Source organism: Nematolebias whitei, chromosome 11 (genome assembly GCF_014905685.2).
Source record: "Nematolebias whitei isolate Nwh7 chromosome 11, NemWhi1, whole genome shotgun sequence".
Taxonomy (NCBI): Eukaryota; Metazoa; Chordata; class Actinopteri; order Cyprinodontiformes; family Rivulidae; genus Nematolebias; species Nematolebias whitei.
The window spans coordinates 41,419,314-41,433,610 of NC_056508.1; the positions used below are offsets into that span (position 1 = coordinate 41,419,314).

A 14,297-nucleotide genomic window follows, 5' to 3' on the forward strand; every position below is an offset into this window, starting at 1 on the left:
TAGCAACAATTCAGCTAACGTGATATAGTTACTGTTTCGCTGATTTTAGCTTTTGTTTAGCTTATTTTAACTATTTGGCACTTAGCATTCACACCAGTTGTTTTGCTAATCCAGTTTCTTTGAACTCGTAGTTGATTTATTTTGAAAGTCCGTTTCCGGTCGTTTTGCGTTCAATCCGTGGAGTTTTATTTTGGTGCCTTGAGCATGGGAGAAGCGCGTCCCAAACTTTGCTCCCAGTGCCTGCAGTTGTGCCTTCAGTTGTTGGTTTAAAGCCCTGGACTCCGCAGGCACCGCCCGGCTGCTCGTGTTCATCCAGGAGGAGATAAGGAGAAAAAAGGGCGCGCTGGATGTGACTCATGTAAATGATGCGTCTGCCAGTGATTTACTGACAGGGAGTGTGCTCCTCCGGGCTGAGGTGAATGTATGGTGGACTCGAGAAGCCAGAAGATTTGTGATCTGTTCCGCCCGAGTGGACCTTGTTATTCAGAAGCGCAGTGATGGATGGTCGCATGCTGACATGGATGATGGTGGGTTGGTTCCTGCGCCTCTCGGCGACGCAGAACTCCGCATCTGGAGGTAAGCGTCAGAGATGTAAAGACAAAACTGATTACAAGGCTTTATTCTTTTATCATACGAAAACAAGTCTTGGATTAATGTCCAGGACTTTGTGGACACGGTAAGTAATTAAAAGTAAATAAAAATGTACAGATTATGATCAGTTAAAGTGGATTTATTGGAGCTTCAGTCTGAAGTGGATCATGGTGGGTTGATTTTACGCATGGCATGGCTCCAGGTAGAGAATTGCCAGGTGATGAAATCTCTGCCTCAGGCGGGGGTTCCCAGGGAGCCTTCAGGGGTTCAGGGACCACCCAGGCCTGCAGTGGATGGCCTCATAAAAAGGGGATCCCAGAGTATTATCAGCAGATGAAATCTCTTGGTGGTTTAGCACAAATCTTGTCTCCAGATCTACAAGCTAAAAAGGCAGTTTCAGTTTTTGAGTTTGCTTTACTAACGTCATTGAAACATTTCATGCTTCTGCTCTGTGGACTCAGTTTTAAAATCAGATCGCAGCAAAACAAGTGAAATCAGCAGCTAAAGTTGACACCAAAAACTGTTCAAGCATGTGTCCATTAGAGGCTAAAATTAGTTGTAATGACCCTGGTGGCTTTCTTAACGGGGCTGGAGCTTTTATAAGTGTGTTAATAGTGAACTGATCTGTTTGCTGTTTCCATTAATAGGGATCTGACGAGACAACTTGGTTTACAGGAATTAGACAAGACTTAGAAGCTTTAATCATCAGAGGGGAGGCGGTGGGTTTTCAAAAACATTCTCCCTTTTCCGGTAGAGTTTTATCTGGCCTGGTCTTTACAAGTTTTCTAAAATTAATCGTGTCTAATCTCAAGTACCAGATTTCATCATGTCATTTTTCATAGATAAAGCCACAAATGGAAAAGTTGGGTGAAAAACAAAGTGAATCCTGCGATTCAGGGATGATGGTCCTCTTGCTCCGCTGAAAAAGAGGAGACTGGCTCCTTGGTTCAATTCTGAGTTACGTATTTTGAAACAGGCATCTAGAAAGCTGGAAAGAAAATGGCCTCCCACTAACATTGAAGAGTTTTACTTATCTTGGAGAGATAGCCTGCTAACTTATAAAAAGCTCTCCGTTAAGCTAGATCTTGATATTATGCATCTTCAATTGGTGAGAATAAAAATAACCCCAGGTTCCTCTTCAGTACCATAGTCTAATGAAAAATCCTATCTCTGTTGAACCATGTATCCCTACAACTATAAGCAGTGATGACTTCATGAGATGCTTTCTAAATAAAATTATTTCAATTAGGGAGAAAATTCAAACCATCCTTCCTACTATTGCCTCTGGTTCCCTGTCAGATGAGGCAACTTTAAAAATGTCACTAGAACCCGATTTATGTTTGGATTGTTTTTGTCCTGTTGAGCTCTCTGAATTGACAAAAATAATAGCTTCAACATAGACGACTGGAGGACAAATTGACCTAATTTCTTAAAATGAACTTTTACAATTGAATAGTTTTAATTTGAAATTATTTCTATCTTCGCGTGATTTTCGACCTGCCATTGTGTATCCATTCCTCCCTCCTGTCCTCTCAAACTCAGCCGGTCTAAGCACATGGCCACTTGTCCTGAGCCTGGTTCTGCTGCAGGTTTCTTCCTGTTAAAAGGGAGCTTTTCCTTTCCACTGTTGCCTTCATGCTTGCTCAGGATGAGAGTGTTGTGGCACTTTTTTCCAAGTTTTAGCTGTCCAACAGATGGACACACAGTTGATTCCAGAATATTAGGGTGCACTGAGGACTTCAATGTTGACCTAATGACCGCTAGGTGCAAAACGAGCCCATATCATTTGCCTTCCACCAACGTGCTTAACCGTTTGCATGAGGTGTTCACTAATGTGCAGTACTTTGTCCCAAATATACATTGCTGCAGAAGGTTTGGTATATATTCAAACGCAGCTTTGCAAACCTAAATAGGGCTTCTTGAATGCATACAACTATAAATCTATTTTCTGCAGCTTATATGTTTATGTATTGTCTACATCTGGAGTTTATTGAGTCATATTTCTGTACTATCTGTTCTGCTTTTCTGCTATTTCCATGAGATAACAGTCCCTTAAATCAGTCTCAGTCGGAGCGGCTGCCTCTAGACGTCAGTGGTGTTTGTAGGTAAACCTACACAAAGGTAGAAGCATGTTCCAAAGTCCAAACAGCAAAAGAGATGTAAATAATTCTTCAGATGGATGGAGACAAAAGGGAGCAGGCATGGACACTGGCATGCATGTGCAAATGTTTGATTTATGTGTGTAGGCTGCGCTGCTTTCTCAGCTTTCATCACTCCAGAGGAATCCAAAGAAAACGAGGGTTTTGAGCCTCTGAGCATTTTTATATAGTCAGAGAATGGAAACCAAATGTGGTTTTCACTCTTGTCTTTCTCTCACAAGTTTATTTTTCTTAACTCCTGGTTTGGGATTTTAACAGCGGGGCGTGTTTCCTCTGGATGAGTGCACAATCTGAAGATCTGCAGCCCAATATTTCTTTTAGATTTGGTCTCTGCTGCTGCAGCTTCTTGAGTCTTCTTTCTGCGCTGTATTCAACCATCCAGCATTCCTCCTTCTCTCTCATATGGAACTTGCCCCCCACCCCCACATTATGCTCTGTTTTACACCTTTTGCACATAAACAATCACTGTTTTTCTTCCCTCTTTAAAAACTTAATTAAGTTGTGAAAAAAGTAAAGCCAGTTGCTTGATTGCCTTTGATCTGCTGCCATCTCTAAAGTTATTATATAGTGTGGTTTTGTTGTTTGTTTTGATTTTTGCCCATAGACACGGTAATTGCCTGGATTTGCTTCTGATTTTCTGCTGCTGTGGTTTAATGGTCTCCATCTATTGAAGAGTGATTTTCTCAAGAAAGTGGTTTTAGGAAAAAGAGGGTGGTGTGAGCAGAGACGTGTGGAAAAATCTGCAGGAGCGAACAGGAATTCTGGAGGAAATTGTGTGCAGTTCTCAGATGAGCACTAAAAGTTATTATTTCCTGACTGATGATTGGATCAAACTTTGTTTTTCTTTCTTTTCCACAGTACTGAACTGCTGTGAGGGGGACGTCCTGTTTCTTGTAGATTCTTCTGGGAGCGTGACGTCCTATGAGCATTCCCGCATGCTTTCTTTCCTGTCCGAGCTCCTCCTCCCCTTTTCACTGGGAGAGGACCAGGTGAAGGTGGGACTCCTGCAGGTGGGCACCAAACCACGCCTCGAGTTCGGCTTTAACAGACACATCACCCAAAATGGCCTGCAGAGGGCTTTGAAAACCATCAGGCCTCTCAGGGGGGATACAAACACTGTGGATGCGCTCAAAATGGCACAACGATGGGTACTGCAACCCGGAACGCAGGACGGGGCTCGGGCAGGGCTGCCGAGGGTGCTGGTGTGGATGACTGATGGGGTAAAACCTGGAGATGTGATCGGACCAATGGCTGAACTGCGGGAGGAGGGCGTGGCAGTGCTGGTGGTCTCCACTGGGCACAGCAACTACAAGGTGTTGAGGGAGGTGGTGACCCCCCCGGTGGAAAATCACCTGTACTTTGTGGACATCGATGACATGAGCATCATCACAAAAGACCTGCGGGATGCCATCATTGGTGAGTCCCATTTTGGGTTGGGTATAAAAGATGATCGGAGCCACGGCAATGCCAAATATTTAATACTGTAGTTAACACTTAGAGAGGACGGAGGATGGAGAAAAGAGCAAGGATCTTCATCCGAGATAAGCTAATGGCTAGGCATAACAAACTAATTATATTTTTAAATCATTTTAGAGGCTTGTGCAATAATTTTAATCATACCGTTGTGAAAGAACTACTAGCTCAAATGAACCCCCCCCCCCCCCATATGTTTGCATGACGTCATTTGTTGCTTGTCCTTTTAAATAAACAACGTTCATGTTGCGGAGCAAAAACCGATCGTTTGCAGATGGTGTCGAGGCTGCAAACGTATCAGTTCGTCTGATAAACTCCCGATCGACTGATCCATTCAGCTTCCTCCGCACCATCAGTCCACGTAAGCCTTGAAACAAGCAAGAAAATATTTGAATGAAAAACGGACCTGTCTTAAGAAACACGTTTTGCAATAAGTGTGCCCTCTGCTGGTAACCAGGAAAAGTGCACGACAATTAAACATTGGCCTTATTTTTCAGATACATCTAAATTTTCCATCTCATTTAGAAATCGAATACATTTTGCCTGGGCTATATCACTTTAAAAATATTTTTTTATTGTTTATTGATGAAAGATGAAAAAAATGACAAATTAAAATATTTCTTCAAAGCCTATTTCTTTAGCTTAAGACACCATAAAAACAGAAAAGTAACGACTGGACAGAAAAAAGTTAATAAAGTTTATTTAAAAAATCATAATATTTAATGCACACTGCTGTTCTGTAACATATTATGCAGAACAATTAATTCATATAAAAACTGTTTGTTTTTTTTCAGTTTAGTGTGCAGCAAATCAGTGGTTTCCAAATGCTTCACAAAATTGAGAATTGTTTGTGACTCCATTAATTAAAATACAGTAGTCCCTTACTACTTGGTGGTTTGACTTTCGCGGACTTGCTCTTGTGCGGTTTTTCAAAGTAAAATTGAACATGACACACGATTGGCATGGAATGTTTATTTAAAATAAATTATGTTAAATTATTTAGCACCTGGGCAGCAAGGTGGCGCAACTGGTAGAGCTGCTGCCTCTCAGCGAGCAGGTCCCTGGTTCAATCCCCGGTCTCTGGGTGGAGTTTGCATGTTCTCTCCGTGCATGCGTGGGTTTTCTCCGGGTACTCCGGTTTCCTCCCACAGACCAAAAACATGCATGTTAGGCTGATTGGTAACTCTAAACTGTCCCTAGGTGTGAGTGAGAGAGTAAATGTTTGTTTGTCTCGTTTGTCTCTATGTGGCCCTGTGATGGACTTGCGACCCGTCCAGGGTGTACCCCGCCCCTTGCACAGTGATTGCTGGACATGGGCACCGGCGACCCCGTGACCCAAAGTGGAATAAGCGGGTAAAGATAATGGATGGATATTTAGCACCTGCTGTATATTTGTGCAGACCAGAGCTGCAGAAAAAGCTTCCTCCTGCACTTTTGCTCAGCTCATACTGCAGGATAAACTTCCTGCTGCAGCTAATCAGCTGATCCCCATGCAGAGTGGAGAAGTGGGCGTGGCAAAGAACAGAGGAGGCAGGGAGCTGAAATCATGACATGCTGTGCTCTTTTAGAGCGTTTAAAGTTTAGAAACATCGTTTAGAATATTGTAAGAGTGTGAGAAGGGTTTAAAACACCTTCATATATATACATATATGTATTATAAAATAAAGTACTACTTACTACTTGTACTACTATTCCTATTTCACAATTTTTCACTTACTGTGGGTCTTCAGAGTACGGATCCTCTGCGATAAACATACGCTAAAATAAAGTACTACTTACTACTTGTACTACTATTCCTACTTCACAGTTTTTTACTTATAGCGGGGGCACCGAGAACCGAAACCCCTGCAATAATCGAGGGACTACTGTATACAGAAACTTCTTCAAACCCAAGTAAACATGACACATTGACTCCATAAAAAGGCCTAATAGCTGCAATATTATTTTTCATTAGTTAATGATTCCTGTTTTTATCTATTGCAACAATTTTGGTGAAAAAGCCACAAGCTATCATTTGTAAATGTAAGTTGGTATGAAGTAATAAAACCAAAAACAATCAATATGACTATAAGAACCACCCAGCTACAATCACTTTTAGTTTTTTCCAGATGTATAAAACTTCTCGCCGTGCTTCCCCTTAATTCCACTCCTGCGCCTCAAGAGGGGATTAAAATAGGATGTCGGGACACTGAGGGCCTGTCTGCATGTGAAATGTGATAGACGGAGCTAATAATGGATTAATGATTCAACATCTCTACATCCTCCAACACTGTTGCAGACATGATATATATTTATAAATACAGACTGGGGCGAGTGCCATTTCTCAGGCTAGATTAGGTAACTGCCATATACTCAGAAGAGGCACTTCATGCAGCATGTGCTGCATATGTAAGACTTGATGCATAGTATAAATAAAGCCTGTGGTTTAAACAGATATCTGTGGTGTTAGTTATTTTCTGCAGGGCCTCAATTGGTTTGATATTTTAAGTTGGCTCCTTTAAGTGCAGCTGCAGTCGGAATAGTTTTAGCTGTGTGCTTTGCCTCATTGTTCCTCATTAGCTGTTTTTCTCTCTCTGCAATGTTGCATCCCTTCTCTTCTTCATGTCTCTGACAGAGATCATTCGAGCTGAGCGCATCCACGTCCGAGACGTTTCCACCAACGCTGCCACTCTCCACTGGCGACCCGTTCTGTCCGGTTTGACGGGCTACTACGAAATCCGCTTTGGTCAGATTCCAACAGGAGGGGCCGGAGGCGGCGGTGGAAGTGGAACCAGTCCGAGCACCGGTGGAAGTCAGTACCAGCGGCTCGTTCAGCCTGCGGAGTCCAACAGCATCAGGCTGACTGATTTGAAGCCCGACACCACCTATAGTGTCCGATTAACTCCAGAGTCCAACGAGCATGCGTTTAATGCTCTCTCCGTCTCCTTCACAACAAAACCAGGTTAGACTGCTTCCTTTTTATTGATGGTGTTGTAAAACACATTATCAGTTTGATCAGATACCCACTTTGATACTAACACAGATTAAATATATACCATTCCGCGAAAGAATGCGCATCACCCACCTACTTTCATGCCAGTGTTTTAAACTAAGAGCATCTTCTGTTGAGAATTGGAGTTGTAGCCGTTTTGGTCAAACCTTTAAAATATTATGTACAGCTCATGTGACATGACACAATGTCGCGCTCAGAGTATGTGCTGTGCATGACCCTCAGCTACCACCATAACTAGCTTTAGCTCAATAGCTGTAAAATTGTGACTGCGATGGGCTTGCAACGTGTCCAGGGTGTACCCGGCCTCTCACACAGTGACTGCTGGAGATAGACTGAGGTTCACTAATGGCGACGTAAAATATGTGAGTGAAGAAAATGGGATGGCTCTGTAAAACTGGTTGAGTTATAACTATTTGTATGCTTCCTAATGGCAATTAGCTGTGGTAGCTACTTAGAATTGGTTTGACTCCAAAGGTTAATCAGTTGTAGATGTACATCCAATTAGGCTGTTGCAATAAACAATAAATCAATTAATTGCATGATAAACGAAAATTATCGACCTTTTTTTCTTTTATCGGCTTTATCGTTTCTTTGTGTCTCTCTCTTTCTGCTGAAGACACTGGATGACAAAAGGTTCAACTCCGGTGTTCTTCATTGACCCCTCCCTTTCTCTTTTCTATTTAAAATCCGTTTTAATTGTCCAAAATCGCATTTTTAGATCCTTAACAGCAGCTAAGCTGAGAAGCTAAGCTACGAGCTAAGCTAACAGGCCGACCTCGGGAAAAACAAACCTCCGTCTTGTCGAAGCTCCAAAATTCACAGTTGAAACCCGTGCCTTCGTCTAAAAAGTTGTTTTTCTCTGCAAAAAGAAGCCGAGAACTTGTTTACAGATTTTGTATTAAAAGCTTTGTGTGAAAAATGCTATGCTAAAGAGCTCAAACCACACAGAGCGTCCACCATTTTGAGAACTGAAAAACAGGAAAGAGAGACAGCCCATGTCACGTCAAGGGGCCTCCCTGAGTCACACTGCTCGCTCCCTCACTATCCATCCTTTGATTCAAATAATCTTGTACTGCCATCCAGTGGTTAAAAAAGGTACTACACACAAAAATTAACCAACATTTGTTCTTAAATTTGACAATAATTACTAATTATTGTCAAATTTCAAACAATATTATCGTTTATCGCAATAATTTCTGAAACAATTAATCACCCAGCAAAATTTGTTATCGTGACAGGCCTACAACCAACCATTACATTTTGCAGGTTTCATTAAACTTTATCCAGTTCGTGAGATATTTTGGTAACAAACTGAAAACTATAATGTTCATCTTCACTCTTCGACATTGGGCGTTAAGAATTTTTACAGCCTGGTTATTGTAAAAATGTGCAAATTTACTATTAACTTTTCAATTTGAAGAGTCTGCTGCTTTTATTTGCTGTGTATAATTGTGTGTTGGATTCTTTGTGATTCTGAACGTCTAAATAAACAGTAGCATGGTTTATTGCAACTGTACAGTCAGTCTTAACAAAAAAAACAGGTAATAGCTTCAACATTAATTTGATAGTTTGTAAAGTAGCTGAGTTAATACTTCTATTAGAGCATGGATTTATAGTTTTTGTGAAAATATAGAACCATAAAAAGAATTATGATGTTTTCTCTATGCTGCAGAGGTGGTGAGCCCATCGGTGGTAACAGTCTCGGAGTCGGGGCAAACCAGTGTTCGGGTGAGCTGGGGTCCTCTTCAGCCAGAGGCGGTAACAAGTTACTACATAGAGTACTCCGCCCTGCCCAGGGGAGAGCTCCGTACGGCCACAGTGGGCCGGACACAGAACTCAACCCTGCTGAAAGACCTCCAACCGGGCACCACGTACCTGGTCACAGTTACCGCCCGGTACGCATCAAGAAAGGAGAAGGCAATGTCCATCAAAATGTGCACTCAAGAAGGTGAGCTTGATGCAAGAAGAAACATATTTACGGCACACTTATAGTGTGAATGTTTATGAAGCATTTACACTATTGTGGTCCAGTTTTCTTCCGTACCTTTATCAGCATCTTTCTCGTTCCATAATTTTTGTGCTATTTTAACAAATCATATATCCAAACGTTCAGCTCCTTCAGGAGAAGGGCACTATGACTTTTAGTATTGGTGCAATTTTACCTTTTTGAAATATTTAGCCTTTTCTGCCTATTTTTTTCTCATAAGAAATGAATTGAACTCATTTTACATCCTTCAAATCTTCACATCTGTTCTTTCTGACCTTATACTGCTCCTTTCGCATTTTGTTCCAGTTCAGCTTCTTTCAGCTTCCTTGTGCAAATTTAAACATTTTTTCAGCTACTTTCATTTGTTTTTTTCCAGCTGTTTTGTGCTTCTTCTAAATTCTTTTTGCTAATTTTAGCTTGTTATGCTCCTGTAAGCTTATTTCTGCAAGCTTCAGCTTTTCTGCTATTTCACCTTCTATTTAGCTGTTTTTATGCTAATTTGAGCTTTTTCAACCAATTCCACTTTTTTTTTTTTTGCACTCGTTGCTACTTTTTTTTAGCCTATTCCAGCAAAAATGTGTTCTCTCCAATTCTTTGTGGAAATTTAAGCTTCTTTCTGGTATTTTATTTACTTTTCAGCTGTTTTGTTGTTGTTGATGTTGTTGCTAATTTCAGCTGTTTTCCAGATAATTACCACTTGTTTGTGTTTATTCTGCTTCTTTCAGCCTAACTGGGCAAACGTGTTCTTTCTGCTTTCTTAAGCTAATTTAAGCTTGTTCTACCATTTCAGCTACCTTTTTAGCTAATTTAATCTGTTTTCAGATAAACTCAAGTTTTTCATGGTAATTTCTGCTACTTTCAGCCTAATTAACTTCTTTCTGTTAATTTCAGCTTGTTATGCTCAGCTTTTTCCTACTAGTTTAAGCTTTTTCTGCTATTTCACCTACTATTCAGCTGTTTCATGCTAATTTGAGCTTTTTCAGCTAATTCCACATTTTTTAGCTAATTTCAGTTCTTTCCACTTCCTTCTGCTAGTGTAAGCTTCTTTCTGCCTTTTCAGCTACTTTTCTGCTATGTATCGCTAATTTCAGCCTTTTTTTTTAGTTAATTTGCAAATTTTTGTGCTCATTTCTGCTTATTTTAAACCTAGTTCAGCAAAAAAGAGTTCTTTCTGCTTTTAGAGTCAGAGAGAGTCAGAGATTCTTTATTGTTGTTCGCACCACATGTGGTACATGTGGTGGGATGAAATTATGTACAGGTCCTAGTTACATCCAACAATAAAACGTTAAATAAAAACAATGAAAACATCAAAGATATGAACTAAGAAAAACATCAACTAAATATACACTAAGCACTAATAGTATAAAAACATTATGTCGAACAGCAGCACAAACATGAGCACGAGTCTGTGTGAGCAGATGAGCACACATGAACACCTCAACATGAAACAGATCAGCAGCAATATGATGTGATTTTTCACCGTGATTATTCTGGTTAGAGATTCATGAGTCTAACAGCCTCAGGGTAGAAGCTGTTCCTCAGTCTAGTGGTTCTACACTTAATGCTCCTTAACCTCCTTCCTGAGGGGAGTGGGGCAAAAAGTGTGTGTGCTGGGTGAGTGAGGTCCTTCATGATGCAGGTGGCCCTCTTCCTGCATTGTGTCCCATCAATGTATGAATGTGATCTAAAGCTCTGATTAGTCTCATTAGAATGATTTGTTCAATTAGCTTTGTAGAGATCTAGTAGAGTGCTGTATGAATGGGTAAATGAGGCACAGATTGTGTTGTAAAGTGCTTTGAGTGTCTTGAAATAAGATAGAAAGGTGCTATATAAGTACAGTCCATTTACCATTTACATCTAGAGGAGTAGATATCTATGATGGTGAGAGACTGACTCCAACATCTTCTGTGCAGCCTTCACCACTCTCTGCAAAGCTTTTCTTTCTGCAGCTGTGCAGCTTCCATGCCACACGTTGATGCTGGAGCACAGGATGCTCTCCACTGCACACCTGTAGAAGGAGGTGAGGACTGAGCTTCCCAGACCAGCTCGTCTCAGCCGTCTGAGGAAGTAGAGTCTCTGATGAGCTTTCTTGATCAGGCTGGTAGTGTTGTTGCTCCAGTTGAGGTTGTCATTCATGTGTACACCCAAGTACTTGTAGTTGGAGACCACTTCCACAGCAGATCCTCTTATGTTCAGGGGGGTGTAGGTGTGTTTGTTCCTTCTGAAATCCACAATCATCTCCTTTGAGCTGTTTTTCAGCAAGTTCTTCAGCAATAAGCATTCTGTATTTTTGCAGGAAATGCAATTTCTCTAGTTCCAATATTACAACTATTTTTTTCTTCCTCTAAATATTATATTTGAGACAATTTTCTTGCAGTTCCATTTAGGTGCTGTTAGTTTTGTGTTTTTACTGAACCTAGAATCAGTTAAGAGTCAAAGTTACATCTGCTCTGTTGCTTTAGTCTTGCTCTCTTCCCTTTTGAAGTGTACTTCAACTAACCTCTGGGAGGTTTTCTTATCCAGTGACTCCAGCCCTGGCAGACCTCCACCTAACCACCGTGGGGAGCGACTCGGTGCAGGTCGACTGGAAGGGCGGTGTGGATGGTTTGAGGGGCTACTGGCTCACCTGGGAGGCGCAGCAAAGCTCAGTCCATGGCCAACGCTCCTCCTTCTATTTGCCACCTGACTCCCTGTCAACACGACTCACACACCTCCCCCCTTCTGCCAGAGTGTGTGTGTCACCCATTTACCAGAGCTCAAGGGGAGAGGGACTCTGCTGCACGGCACACTTTCATTCAGGTCAGTGAAGAAAGTAAAGACACTCGGTTAACAACAAAATTTAGGTGAAACTGCAGTTATTCTTTTGACTAAAGCGGAATATGTTTTTTTGGGGGGATTAAGGAGGTAAAACGATAGAAAGTGTTTGTCATAAAGTCATCCAAATATTATTAATTTTATTGCAAAATTTTCAATTTTATTTTCTCTCAAAGAACTTACAAGCATCTTTTGATAATCAGTGCATTAAATCACTTACGTAGATTTTTGGTAAAACTTGTAGCTACAGAGATGGTTCTTTAGAAATTCATGTCAATAAAACCTGTGTGCATATGAGAGAAATTATTTAAATACATTTATATTCATTTTAATGGTAAACATTTCAAGGGGTAGTCCTGTTGTTTTTGAAGTGTAGTTTTGTCAAATACATTTTCTCCATACTCTGACTGATGTCATGGATGAGACGATATAAGTACACCTGATCTAAAACAAGTTTTTTTCAAAATGCTACCTCCAAATATATGGAGGGTGGAATGTAACAAAATTAAATAAATAAATACTTCATAATGAAATGCATCATTTAATCATTCATTGCATCATTATATAATTAAAAACACAATTAAATTATTAAATACACAATTAATTAATTAAATGTCCAGACCAAAGCAATGGATTTCCCATGATCAGCGTTAGTCCCGCCCACTGAGTTTGATGAGCGAGACTGACAGTTAACTCAATTTCATAACACTGGAGGGTGGAATGTGACTAAATTAAATAAATAAATACAGATAAATAAATACAATCATGAAATAAAGAATTTAAAAGGTGCATTTATTTATTTCATGGGGCATTTAATTAATTTATTATCATTATTTATTTATTTAATTTTGTCACATTTCACCCTCCATACAAATGAGTCTCTTGCACATTTTTAATATGCTCTATGTTCTTTTTAAAGCATTTTCTATAGCCTTGTTGTTGAAAAACGTTATACTAATGAGTTTGCTTTGCTTTTTTCCCTCTCCTAAAGGTTTAAATGTCCGCATTTCAACTCTTGTTTTTGTTTCGTTCCCCTCTTAGATGCGTTAACATATGGCTACCAGTCATAGCATCCCCTCGGACTGCACGTGCACCTTACCAAACATGGAGGGAGGATGATGGGAAGAATGCTGACTTCCATCCATCTTTTTTTTGCATGCCTTTCCCCTCGGTGAACGTTATCCAGAAGAGATGTGGTTTGGCTCACTGAGCGCTCATGTGGAAGTCATAGACATTTAAGAATGTTGTGGGACGATGTGGCTACGTGCTGACAACTAAATTTTGCAACACAAAAGTATTATCTTCTCATCTGTGTTTGCTAAATCATCTGTTTTTCACCTGTTGTACAATGTATCACTTAAAGGTCAGATTGGAGAATTTGTTGTGTCTGGTTTGCAGACTCTGAAAGCTGGGACTGCTAATTATTTTTTCTGGCATGTTTTAAAGAGAGGATTTACAACAAATGTACACCATGTGTTCAAATCAGTATTTTTTAAATAACTCTTGCCAAGGCAGAGAGAACATCTGAAATACATCAACTATAAATACTTTTGTAAACTTGTACTTAAGTGACTTGTCTCTCAACGACACACTAAACACTTGTGTGCGCACACTGGAGGGGTTAAAATGGATCTTCAGGGTTACTTTGAACTTTTAAAACAGACCAATAACCCAAACCAGAGAGACACTGTGCACGATATAGATACTTGTCACTGAGAGTAGCTTTGTAATGTTCGAATGCATTCATAATTCATATTTATTTTCTAAGAATTATGAAAGAATATGAGTTAATAACTTGAAATGTTCATAAACATGTAGTCTGTTACTTCCTCACAGCCTGTGTTTGCTGCCCTCTACTGTAAGGATCATTACCAGCTCACTCCATCCAGAGCAAACATTTAAATGTTGTTTTTTTTTGCTTGCTGTTGTTTTGTTTACATCTGACACATGCTTTCAATAAAACCAGTTAACAAGTGTTTAAATCAATGTACATTTTATCATAAATCTATTTATTCAAGATGACACTTACTAATAAGTATTATGTATTATATTTTGTGTGTGCACATATATATATATATATATATATATATATATATATATATATATATATAAGGACACCATTTATTGTTATGCATTCAAACTTTTTCTCTGTGATTTGAACTATTTGCAACTCTCAAAGTAGAACTTTTGAAATGTTAATTTCCTGGCATATTTTATAATCTTGCAATTTTTGGCAACGCAGTTCTGAAAATTAGTATCATCTAACTTGATCCATAAGAAG

General features: G+C 39.9%; 1 protein-coding gene across 1 annotated transcript; it reads left to right on the forward strand.

The window, feature by feature from the left end:
* The first annotated feature begins 497 nt into the window (after window positions 1-497).
* vwa1 (von Willebrand factor A domain containing 1) lies at window positions 498-13,812 on the forward strand. The gene is made up of 6 exons (XM_037684372.1): window positions 498-576; window positions 3,609-4,166; window positions 6,838-7,164; window positions 8,888-9,163; window positions 11,726-12,001; window positions 13,058-13,812. The coding sequence occupies exons 1-6, from the start codon at window positions 498-500 to the stop codon at window positions 13,084-13,086; spliced, it is 1,545 nt and encodes a 514-aa protein (XP_037540300.1). The 3' UTR covers window positions 13,087-13,812.
* The last annotated feature ends 485 nt before the right edge of the window (window positions 13,813-14,297 follow it).

What these genes read in the sequence shown, in the direction of transcription:
- vwa1 (XM_037684372.1), top strand. Translation starts at nt 498, where the DNA reads ATGGATGGTCGCATGCTGACATGGATGATGGTGGGTTGGTTCCTGCGC. An exon ending in CCTGCGGGATGCCATCATTG is followed by an intron (nt 4,167 to 6,837) that starts GTGAGTCCCATT and finishes TGTCTCTGACAG; the next exon opens with AGATCATTCGAGCTGAGCGC. An exon ending in CAAAATGTGCACTCAAGAAG is followed by an intron (nt 9,164 to 11,725) that starts GTGAGCTTGATG and finishes TTTCTTATCCAG; the next exon opens with TGACTCCAGCCCTGGCAGAC.